Genomic DNA, 12,676 nt, shown 5'->3' with positions numbered 1-12,676 from the left:
ATATTATGTCAGCACCATTGCCGCGCAATTTTAAACTTCCGACATTCACGATGTACGATGGAAGTACAGATCCAATGGAACACCCAGCTCAATTCAACTCTGTTATGATGCTAGCGAGTAACTCGATATTTTAAAGTGTCGCTCATTTCCATCTTCCCCGAAAGGATCTGCAACGACCTGGTTCTTCGACTTATTGCCGATTCCATTAAGGATTTTAAGGATTTGTCGAAAGTATTCTTGTCAAGATTCCAAAGTAGCATGAAAAGCAACAAAAGCTGTTGATAACTTGGCTGCAATCCGCCAAAAATCGGGAGAATCGGTTCGAAATTATATGAAGAGATTCAATCAGAGTCAATTCAAATTAAAAATTTGAATGAGGCGGTGGCATATGACGCTATGTTCGGAGGCCTAGACGATGAACATCTTACGGAATTCCCGATCATGAATAAGCCAGCAAACATAGCGAGAATTGACGACTCACTGTGATCGGTATGCAAATATGAAAGACATTCTCCAAGCAAGAAAAGAAAGCGATAGCGATGGAGTTAAAAGAAAAGATGATGGAGTTGTGAAATCTGATCGGAGAGATCGAGAGAACGAAGGAACAACAGGAGCTTTTCAAGAAATATTCTCGATCGTCAATACGAAGGGACATTCCCAAACCATTCCAAGAAAACTATACTCCTCTCAACCCAAGAAGATCGGAAATTCCGATGCAAATTCAGCACCAGGGATTTATGAAATGGCCATTACCTATGATAGAAAGGCGGATGAAAGGAATCCGAATAGATTCTAGAGATATCACAAAGATCATGGTCATGATACTGATGACTGCAGAATTCTAAAACATGAAATTGAACGACTAATCAACCAAGGAAGATTAGATCAGTATGTTCAAAAAAGAAATGGGGGAAGCAGAAGAAATGTTGCTGATCAGCCGAGAAGGTGGAACAATCGAACACCAGCTAGAGAAGAACAAGCCAAGGGAGATTTTCAGTATAACTCTCCGAGAGGAAAATACTAAACAACGGGAAAATCGGTAGATTCAACGAAGCGAGTCCCCCGTCATGACCATCCTGGGAAGTTTGGACTTAAATTCAATTTCAAAATCTAAGGCTCATGCCGGTATGTGAATTCTGTTGAATCTCATGTTATTCCTAGAAGAATCAAAATGATGAAGGAAATAGTCTTCACGGAGGAAGAAATGGAAGGAATTCAAGAACCACACGATGACGCCGTTGTGATAGTCATCGAGGTGGCAAACGAGAGATATTCATAGAGTTCCGGTAGACACGGGATCATCTGTAGACATCATGTCTTACGAAGCTTTTCAACGATTGAAGTTGGATACGGTCAAGATAAAACCTTGCGGTACAAGACTATTTGGATTTTCTGGAGAGTCTACTTCGGTAGAGGGAACTGTGGAACTAACGATAACACTTGGAACACATCCACAAACGGTAACTACAGTTACCAAATTTTGGTAATAAAAAGTCTATCAGCATACAATATAATTCTGGGGAGACCAACGTTGAATACTATTGGTGCAATAATTTCGACAAGACATTTGAAAGTCAAATTTCCAACGAGAAGGTGGCATTGGAGAATGCAAATCGGATCGAGAAAACTTCAAGGCAAAGCTACACAACTTTTTTGAAGGATTCGAAAGCACAAGGTAAGGCACTTGCCTTTCTTGTTGAAGTTACAGATAATAGAGATGAGGAAAAAATTCAAAGAGGTGAACCAGTAGAAAAGCTAGAAAAAATTTGTTTTGGTTTGGAGAATCCAGAAAAAGGGACCATGATAGGAGCTGATCGAACGATCGGATAAGGAACAATTGAAAGAATTTCTTCACAAAACGCGAGATGTCTTTGCACTGGTCGGCACAAGACATGCCAGGTTTAAGCGAGGGAGGTAGCGAGCATTGTTTATGGATAGATAAATCTATCAAACCGATAAAACAGAGAGACGAAGGAATTTCTCATCGAGAAAAGCATGATGCAATTAAGGTTGAAGTGGACAAACTTAAGAAATCGAGTTCATTGAGCAAATCGAGTGCCCAAGGTGGTTAGCAAATGTGGTAATGGTGAAAAACCATAATGGAAAATGGCGAATGTGTGTAGATTACACTGATTTGAACAAGGCATGTCCCAAGGATTGCTATCCTTTGCCACGAATTGATCAGCTAATCGATGCCACATCGGTCAGCGAGATGTTGAGTTTTATGGATGCTTATTCGGGTTATAATCAAATTCTTATGAAAAAGGAGGATCAACCTCACACGGCATTCATGACCAATCGGGAAAGCTATTGTTATAAAGTTAGGCCTTTTGGGTTAAAAAATGCTGGTGCAACATACCAAAGGGCAATGAACAAGGCTGTTTGATCAAATTGGAAGAAATATGGAGGTTTATGTAGGTGATCTTCTTGTAAAAAGTCAATTTAAATCTGATCATCTCGTCGATCCGAGAGAATGCTTTGATGTATTGAGGAGAAATGGAATGAGACTCAATCTCGAGAAGTGTGCATTTGGAGTTTCATCTGGTAAATTCCTAGGTTTCATGGTCACACGAGAGGGGCATTGAAGCAAATCCGAGAAAAAATCGGGGCTATCTTAAATATGACGGCTCCCGTGATATGAAGGAAATTCAAAGCTTAACGGGAAGAGTTGCAGCATTAAGTAGATTTATATCCAGATCGGGAGATAAGTGTGCACCATTCTTCAAGGCTTTGAAGAATCTAAATGCACTCAACGAATTCAAATGGTCGGAGGAATTTGTCAAAATTCATTTGAAGAGTGAAGAGGAGGTTGACCGATCCACCGTTTTATCTCGACCAAAGCCCGGAGAAAGCTTGCAGATATATCTATCTTCTTCAAAGGCGGCGGTAAGCGCGGTGTTAATCCGGCCAGGAAGGTCTTGTCCAAAATCCTATCTACTTTGTAAGCCATACATTGTTAGATGCGAGAATCTAGATATCCGGAATTTGAGAAACAGGCTTTCGCCTTAATAATAGCGACCGGGAAGCTCCGGCCCTATTTTCAAGCTCATCCAATTATCGTTCTTACTAATCGGCCTTTAAAGAAAATACTGCATAAACCTGATCTGCGGGAAGAATGGTATCATGGGCGATAGAGTTAACGAAACATGATATAGATTATAGACCTAGAAGCGCAATAAAGGCACAAGTTTTGGCCGATTTTATTGCTTGAAAGTATTTCATCACCAGAGGGAGGAAAAAGATTCTAGTAAGGTATCTTCTATATGGACCTTGCATGTAGATGGGTCAAGTCATTCGCGAGGATCGGGAGCGGGAGTGATTTTACAAAGTCCGTTCGGATTTGTAATTCAAAATGCACTTCGGTTTAATTTTCATGCTTCAAACAATGAAGCGAGAATATGAAGCTCTTATTGCGGGATTACGACTAGCTAGATCTCTCGTGTTCAAAGCATCGAAGTAAAAAGTGATTCAGAACTGGTGGTCGGTCAAGTCACGGGAGCGTATGGTGAGAAAGATGATCGAATGGTCAGCTATCTTAAAAAAGTATCACAATGTAAGGAGTGGTTCGCACAATTCTCGATCACAAGGATATCTCGAAATCAAAACAATGAAGCGATTCTCTGGCAAAATTGGCATCCGCAAAGTCTGTTTCTATTCCACAAAGCTGTATATTATGAGGAGCTGGATATTCCGGCATATTCGGAGCCGAGAGATAATGGAAATTGATGCGAGAGATATCTTGGATGGATCCTATTATGCAATATCTAAAAGATGGTATTCTTCTCGATGATAGAGAAAAGGCGAGAAGCGTAAAAAGAAGAGCTGCCAGGTTTATTCTAAAAAATGAGTTATTATATAAAAGAACAGTTTCGGGCCCTTTGTTGAAATGTTTGGGACCCTCTCGATGCTCTTTATGCCTTATCCGAAGTTCATGAAGGAATTTGTGGAAACCACTTAGGTGGGAAAGCTTTGGCATATAAAATTTTAAGACAAGGATTTTATTGGCCACGAATGCAATCCGAGGCAATTGAGTATGTAAAAAGGTGTCATCAATGCCGATTCATGCACCAATTCGAGCCAGCCAGCGAGCAGCTAACATCAATTCTTAATCCTCTCCCATTTGCTATGTGGGGTATGGATTTGTTGGGACCTTTTCCTGTTGCAGCTGGAGGGAAAAAGTTTGTAGTGGCTGCAATCGATTATTTTACTGAAATGGGTGGAAGCGAAGCCTTGGCAACAACTACCACGAGTCAAATTGAAAAGTTCTTGAGAAATCATGTCATATTCAGATATGGTCTACCAAAGATTCTCTTGACTGATCACGGACCACAATTTGACAATGAGAGATTCAAGGAATTCCGTGCAGATTATCATATTGAGTGCAAACACTCATCTGTAGCGTATCCTCAATGCAATGGCCAAATTGAGGTAACAAACAGAACACTTTTGCAGGGGATAAAAAAGAGACTGGATGAAGCGCATAGTTTGTGGATTGATGAACTACCTCATGTATTATGGGCATATAGGACTACGGTCGGGACCCCAACAGGTGAAACACCTTTCGGTGGCGTATGGATCGAAGCATTGGCTCCGGTGGAAGTTATGGTGGGATCAAATAGATATGAAGGATTTGATCCAATAACTAATGAAGAGGGACTACGGGCAAACCTCGAATTTTTAGATGAAGTCGAGAGAAAAGGCCTTATACCGTAATATGGAATATCAAAGGAGAACAGCAGCGTATTATAATGCTCGAATCAAACATAAATCTTTCAGAGTTGGAGATTTGGTTTTGAGGAAAAAATCAACGTCAGATCCAAGGAATTGTGGAAAGCTTTCTGCAAACTGGGAAGGACCATATGTGGTAACAAAAACTGTGAGCAAAAACACATATTGGCTGAAGGACTCTCATGAAAGTTGTTTGAAACGACCGTGGAATGTAGTTCACCTTAAGAAATATTATCAGTAGAAAGAATTTTCTTGTATTCTTGGAGAATGCATTTTATTAAACGGGGTCATCCAAAGTTTCTTTCTCGTTATTAAACCAAGAAACATCAATGCAAACCAGTTTCTTCTGATCAAGCAATATCAACGCTGATCCGGGGTCATTCCTTCCGAGGATGATCCCGACTTTCCAAGTCGGGCCCAAGTGGCCAGCCTTCCGAGGCCTCGGTCATGCTTTCCGAAGCTGATCACGGATCATTCCGTGCGAGGATGATCCCGACTCTTCGTGAGTTAGGCTCAAGTAGCCAGCCTTCCGAGGCGTGATTATGCTAGCTGATCCGGATCATTCCGTACCGAGGATGATCCCGACTCTTCGTGAGTTAGGCTCAAGTAGCCAGCCTTCCGAGGCCTGGTCATGCTTTCCGAAGCTGATCACGGATCATTCCGTCACCGAGGATGATCCCGACTCTTCGTGAGTTAGGCTCAAGTAGCCGAGCCTTCCGGGGCCTGGTCATGCTTTCCGGAGCCGATCACGGATCATTCCGTGCCGAGGATGATCCCGACTCTTCGTGAATTAGGCTCGGGTAGCCAGGTCACGCTAAGCTAATCACGGATCATTCCTTTCGCGAGGGTGATCCCGGATTGTTCCTTCCGAGGAATGATCCCGACTTTCCGGCGTCGGACCCAAGTGGTCGACCTTCCGAGGCCGGTTATGCTTTCCGAAGCTGATCATGGATCATTCCGTACCGAGGGTGATCCCGACTTTCCAAAGTCGGACTCCGGTAGCCATCTTTCTAAGGCATCATTTGGATCGAGTACGACGGAATTAATCGATAAAATAACTTAAGGATCAGGTTACATCGAAGTCTCGTTAATTAAAGCTCAAAGGTCGGATCGGGTATTAAATCAACATCTCAAGCTATCTGATCAGGTATTAAAAATCATTTTAAATACTTTTTCATCAGAGGTATTTCAGCAGTATATATATAATATAAAAATAATCACAATAGAAGGAGGGAAGAAAATTTCATTCACATAAAAGTTGGACAAGTAAAAAAAAAAAAGAAAAACCCTCATATGCAAAAGAGGTAGGCAAGAAAGAAAAAGGTAAGTCCATAAAGCAAAAAGAGTGTTTTCTTCATATGTGTGATTTTGTAGATGGATCAACATCTGTAGCATTATCGGACGGATCAACATCAACAAGCATCATTAGCAGCAATATCTTCATCTCCTTGAGCGGGTAAATTATCATCATCATTATCATCGAACCATGGCGCGTAATGATCCGGGCCGAGCTGGAGGAGTCACTCATATCATTATCGAATCATCTTCGATGAACAATCGAAATTGGGATGCTTCAAATTCCTAAGATCAAAAAAGGTTCTAGAAGGGAGAAACTCGGAGGTAACAACTTGAAATCTAAACCGGGGTGAGTCTTAAGGATCTCCGAAAAAATTTGGTCGAAGCAGTCCTTTACCATATTTTTGCAAAACCCTAGGAAAGTCGGATTATCTCCAACTTCCTTTATAGAGGAGGTAACCGAGTTTAAAACTATCGGCTCTCATTTTGTATTCTTCTCTTTTCAATTTCAAACTGTTTCCTCTCTGCCTCTAAGTCTTCATGCGGCAAAGTTTTGAATTTTAAAGTTTCATCCGAGGAGTGCATGAAGGTTTTCTTTCTCCTTAGAAACCAAATTAAAGGAAGCATTGAGATTATCCTTTTCCACTGTCATCTCATTGAGCCTTGACTCCAAACCATTATTCTTATCTTCCAAAGTAGACTTCTCCAGCGAGAATTGAACTGAAGGCTTTCACATGATATTCTTGTGCCAACTCTAAAGCGATATTCAGCTTCTCAATCTCATCAAACTTCTCCTGGAGTTCATTCTTTTCCTTCTCAATGCTTTGTGACCGGACCAAGGCTCGGGTCGGCTTTCCTTTAAAATCTTCTCTTTCACTGTGGCAATTTTGGCCTGTCAAGGGCATCATCCTTTAACATTTTAAGTTGAAAAAGCTCATTCCTATGATTCAAAACGGCTTCTCTCAACATAGAAACTTCTTCCTCGCAATTCAGCACAATGGTCGAGCAAATTTCATAATCATTATGCAAACTATCAAGATCATTCATCAAATCTATTTCTCTGAACTCAAATTTTTGTTAATTTTCTTTCCCGAAGATCCCAATTTTCTTCGAAGATCCTGTACCTCATTAACCAATTCGAAGTTCTTCTTGATCAGTTCAACATTTTCTCGAGACAAAGTTTTCTCTCTCTCCAACACTTGAGAAAATGCATTGAAGGCAGCTCCAAAACATCTGTTTATCAATCAATATATATGTATACATTAAAGACAATATAAATAATCGGATCAAAAGCGAATTAGTTTTAAATAAATAAAAAGAAGGAGAGGTCTAATTCTTACCCCCACCCATGAGAATAAAGATCGAGAATCGGACATCCGTGCGGTATTCTTCTTGTCGCGAGGAATTCTGCCTTTTGTACCCCATTCTCTGGCAGCCTCCCAATTACGGTGGCGGGTTGTGTGATTTTCTTTTAAAAACCACTCGGGGTGGAAAGGATTCCCAGAATCAGCATTGCTCATGGTATCATCAACTTGATCGGGGGCTGGTTGGAGATCAGCTACCTCAAGAATATTCTCGGGATTAACATTCAACTGCAGCATCATTTGAACCGATCTGCATGATGATATTTTCTTGATCTTCATGACCCAACATGAGGGACAATTACCACGAGGGCTTCGGGAGGGACGGGATTATTCTCCGGGAGAACTACTTCATGAATTCCATGGGAAACATTTTGGTTATTGTCCTCCAAGGGAGGAACTTCTTCATTACTTTTCTCAGGAGGAGGAACATCTTCATCATTTTTCTCAGGAGGGGGAACATTAGTATCTGGAGGAGCAAGAACATTGGTATACTGGAGGAGCAAGAACATCGAAGTCGAGCTGGGACAGCAACATCCAACACAGGGATGGATAAAGGTAAAACGGAAGCGGAAATTTCATTTACACGATCTTCGGCAACAACATCCAAGGGAGAGACAGGAACATCAATATTTTCATCACATAGTTGATCGGCTATTTCTTCAATAATACCACCTGCAGCATATGTTAGTATGTCTTCAGCAATTTTCTTCAGATGGTCAGAAGAATAGTCAACTAAATCCTTACCTTGACCTTCGTCCTCAACCATTTTTTCTGGGAAGACAAAAGTATCATGAGGAATTTCTTCACATGGATTATCTTCAACAATAGGAACTTCTATGGGGGCAGTATGAATTTCTTTTCTTCTTTTCTTCTTCTTCTTTGAGCCGAGATGGGCCACTGGTCGGAGATCGGACTCCGTAGACCTAAGTCTACATCTCGGTGTATTGGAGGTTACGGAGGTCCTCATCTTGGGACCAGGGATTTCACTTGCAATTGTTTTCACAATTTGCACATCAACATCTTCTCTGATGGCACTTTCTGGAGCCGGGGTAGTTTTCTCTTGATCAGGGGAATATCTCTTAGCAGTTTTTCTCTTCGAAGGATGACGGGCAGTATATTTTCTTTTCTTGGAGGGTTTAATAACCCTAGAATCAGACTTCTTTTCCTCCGAAACACTTCTTCGTAAGTCAGCAACATTAAGGATGGGACGAGCAATTACTTCTGATGGCAAAAATATATGATAATGAGTAAGGATTACAAAAGGATAGAAAGATATACAACAGTTATTATCTTTACCTGGAAAAAGGCCATGACTAATGAGACCTGCATCTGTCTTCAACTTGGCCGCATCTATGGGAGTTCCAGTCGGAATCATTCTCCAGGTTATTCGGTCATATTCAGTAAGCACAGGACGTACTTTTAGAGGAGATAAGGATTCCAAGGAATGAAGACACCATCGAGACCGGAAGTTTGGATTTGGAATAGCGTAGAAGAAGTATTTTTCCCGCCATTGCTTATTGTCATGGGGAATGGAAGAATCAATGAAAATTTTGGATTCTCTTCCCGGTTCACCCAAAATGCGGGTTCTTCGGCAAAATGAAGATATCCGCGTTCGCGGGATACTTTCAAGGTGTAATAATTTCCGAAGAGATCAACGAGACGGGACACGATTCATCTGGAGAATAAACGCAAAAAAACGATAAACCGGCCTCCAACTATTTGGAGTAAGGCGAGAAGGACAGACATGATAATAGTCCAATAAAGATTGAACTACGGGAATCGGCGGGATTCTAAAACCTGAATCAAGGTGATCAAAGTAGATGGTGATAACACCGGGATCAACCGAGTAAGGACGGTCGGAGGAGTCGGGAACCCATACTCTAGCATCGAAGGAAAATGGTAACTTTCCAAGTAAGAATCCGGGTGGGATTTCTTTATTTTAGTGGGATACCATTCGGGATCGGCATGCTTTGGGTCCATTTTTTCTCTGGACATGTTGACGGGAGTATAAGGAAGGATGGCTTCGTCATGAGCATACGGGGACCGGTTTCCAATCGAAGGATTATGTTGAGAAGAGGAAGAAGCACCGGACACATTTTTCATTTGCTTTCTGTTTGAAGATATATCGGGTTGGGAAGAGATACTTGGTACTCGAAGGATTGGAAGCGGATCCATGGCGGAGATAAGGAAGGAAGAAGAAGGGAATTGAAAAGGTAAAATCTGAAAAGGAGTAATAAAGAAGTTAGCGAGATAGGTATGTTGGTGTTCGCGAAGAAGAACAGAGTACGGAAAGGAAAAGCGACAGGTTGATGATATATATAAAGAATGAGAGAGGATTTCTTGAAAGGAGGGGGAATACACGATGGTCCAAAATCAATGGTCATTACCTTTCGTAACCGACGCGTGGGATTAATCGGCTAACGCATGAAAAACAACAGTTGAAAAAAATGAAGATGATGTGTGAAAAGGCAAGGGAACAATATGATGGCAATGCATGGGAAAAAGACGAAGTCAGTTAAAAAGTTATATTTGAAAATTCAGAAAAGATCTGACAAGACAGTGATTTCAGCCGGTTTTAAGATAATTTGGGGGCTGAATACAGTAATATAATTTCAACCAATACGAAGGACATGATCTCATGAGAGATATAATTACAAGCAGATTTTCAAGATAATGATGATATGATGCGGTAACTCGTCATCAAGGTTTTGAAGAAACCGAGAATTACCTGGGGAAAAGGCATAATAGCTTGGGACAAGAAATGCTGTGTGTTTTTTATGAAAAGGATAAAACCTCCTGACCAGAGTCTCATACAAGTTCGACCTGATCAGCAGGCTTGGGGGCTTATGTTGTAACTAATATATCCATTGCCGGTTTGTACCGGTCAAACCAATCTCAATCGGGTTCAATTGAGAGATAAAGCTAAGATGATCGAAGACGTCCAAAGAGGAGCAATGATCTGATGGCCATGATTTAAAGAGTATTATAAGCGGGAAAGCCAGTATAAAAGCGAGGGAAGATCCGTGAGAAGGTAAGTCTCTGGAATCAACCAAAACTCTAAGCTCACTCTGATTGAACTCCATTACTAGCATTCCAGAAGCTCCAGAGAGAGCTCTGTGAACACCATCGACACCATACTGACTAGATCGTCGGAGACGAGACGCCGATCAAGACGATCGGCTCCGTTTCTTACTGTGATTCTGTTTTCTTTCAGGAGTGAGAGGTTGATTGATCGAGGAGCACCCAAAAACACAACCAAACCCAACCCGGGCACGACCCCCAAACCCCGTCCCACCCCCCCCCCCAAAAGGCCCCCCCACCGGGGGACCGAACCCAATAAAACCCCCCCGTTTGAAGCAAACCGACCCGCTTTTACTATAGGTGGAACGAAAGGTTTCACTTGGCTGTTTTTGCAGTCAACTCTTGTTTATACATGCTCAAAGCTCAAGCACTCCATGCATCTCTTTTGAAATCAGGTCTCCAAAACTATGTCTACCGCTGCAACCTTCTTCTGCAAGCTTATTCCGAAGCTGGTGCTCTCTCTGAAGCAAACAAGCTCCTTTGCCACATGCCACAACCCAACCCTGTATCTTACAACACTCTCTTATCAGGGTACATCAAATCTCAGTTAATTGATGAAGCTCTCAAACTCTTCTCAACCACACCCCAACCTGACTGTAGATCATGGAATATCATCATCTCTGGTTGCATCCAAAACCAAAGAACTGAGGAAGCCATTACCCATTTCGTCAAAATGCATTGTAGCTCTACTAGGCCTGATGATTTCACTTTTACAATTGTAATCCCATGTTTTGATGTGGGTATTGGGCGGCAGGTTCATGCTCAGATTCTTGAGTTTGGTTGGTGTTCTGATGTTTTTGTTGGCACTAATCTTCTAAGAATGTACACAGATGCGGGAGAATTGGAGAATGCAAAGAAAGTGTTTGATGAAATGCCTAATAGAGATTTGGTCTCTTGGAATACTTTGCTTTATAGTTATTCTAAACTTGGAATGGGTGAGATTAGTTTAAAGTCGTTTCAACAACTTATTACAGATGGGGTTCAAGCTGATGAGTTTACATATTCAATAATTTTGAATGAATTTGCATGTCGCTTGCGAGTTTTTGAAGCAAGGGAGTTGCATTCATTGATTATTCAATCTGGGTTTGGTTGTGATAGCTTCACTAACAATGCATTGGTGAACTTGTACTCCAAGTGTTGATTTATTGCTTCCGCCACCCAGTTATTTGAGGAGATGCCTATGCAAGACGTGGTTTCTTGGACTGCAATGATTGTTGGGCTTTCACAAAGTGGACACCAGGAGGATGCAGTATCATTGTTTGATAAAATGCGATCAACTGATGTGAAGCCTAATTCTTTCACCTTTGGTGGCATCCTTAATGCTTGTGCAAGCACAAATGCATTTGCAAGGGGAAGAAAATTTCATGGCCTTGCTTTGATGTTAGGTTTGGATACTGATATGGTTGTTGGAAGTGCAATTGTAGATATGTACTCGAAGTGTGGTGAGATGGATGATGCATTGAGGGTCTTTCGAAGCATGCCTAAAATGGATATTGTTCTGTGGAATGGAATGATATGTGGATATGCACAGAACGCTGAAGGTAGGAAAGCTTTAGACCTATTTCATGAGTTGGTGCAGTCAAGGTCAATAGCCGTTGTGCCAAACCATATCACCTTATTGGTGTTTTAAGTGGATGCAATCAAAGTGGCTTAGTGAGTGAAGGTTATTTATACTTCAATGACATGATTCACAGACACCTGATCAAGGCCACAGTTGAGCATTATACCTGCATGGTTGATATATTGGCACGAGCTGGAACGTTACAAGAGGCTAAATCTCTTATTATGGCTTTGCCCTTCAAGCCTAATTCTGTAATATGGGGTGCACTCAAGGAACAACTTATCGCCGAAATTTGGCAAGTAGCGAAACGATCCCCACCCTGAAACCGACATATGTGAGACATCGCCAATTTCTTGGCGATATTTCGCTATTTTTCGGTATTTATCGTTATTTATCACATTTTTTATATTTATGACTGAGCTATTTTTTAAAATTTGAGCCAGATAAGTGGCTCTTGTTAAACCTTGGATTGTAAAAATAAAAAAAATAAAAACAAACTGTAAACATCACTACATGATTTGACAAGTTAAATTATTTTATTATTTTTTCAAATTTCTACTGGCATTTTGCAGCCTGGAGGTACATGAATTGACTACTGATGTTTTGTAGCATTTACATACCTGTTGCATATATATGTTTTGTATTA

The 12,676-nt window shown here is 41.2% G+C and overlaps 1 protein-coding gene across 1 annotated transcript; it reads left to right on the top strand.

The window, feature by feature from the left end:
* Window positions 1–10,821: 10,821 nt before the first annotated feature.
* LOC149007679 (pentatricopeptide repeat-containing protein At2g13600-like) lies at window positions 10,822–11,610 on the top strand. The gene has a single exon (XM_089167132.1). It carries the CDS (start codon window positions 10,822–10,824, stop codon window positions 11,608–11,610), a length of 789 nt encoding a protein of 262 aa, XP_089023258.1.
* The last annotated feature ends 1,066 nt before the right edge of the window (window positions 11,611–12,676 follow it).

Source organism: Hakea prostrata, chromosome 8 (genome assembly GCF_041222555.1).
Source record: "Hakea prostrata isolate BN-2017 chromosome 8, UWA_Hpros_2, whole genome shotgun sequence".
Classification (NCBI taxonomy): domain Eukaryota; kingdom Viridiplantae; phylum Streptophyta; class Magnoliopsida; order Proteales; family Proteaceae; genus Hakea; species Hakea prostrata.
The sequence above is the reverse complement of the archived record's forward strand: the minus strand, read 5'-3'. Positions and strand labels throughout refer to the sequence as shown.

What these genes read in the sequence shown, in the direction of transcription:
- LOC149007679 (XM_089167132.1), top strand. Translation starts at nt 10,822, where the DNA reads ATGCTCAAAGCTCAAGCACTCCATGCATCTCTTTTGAAATCAGGTCTC.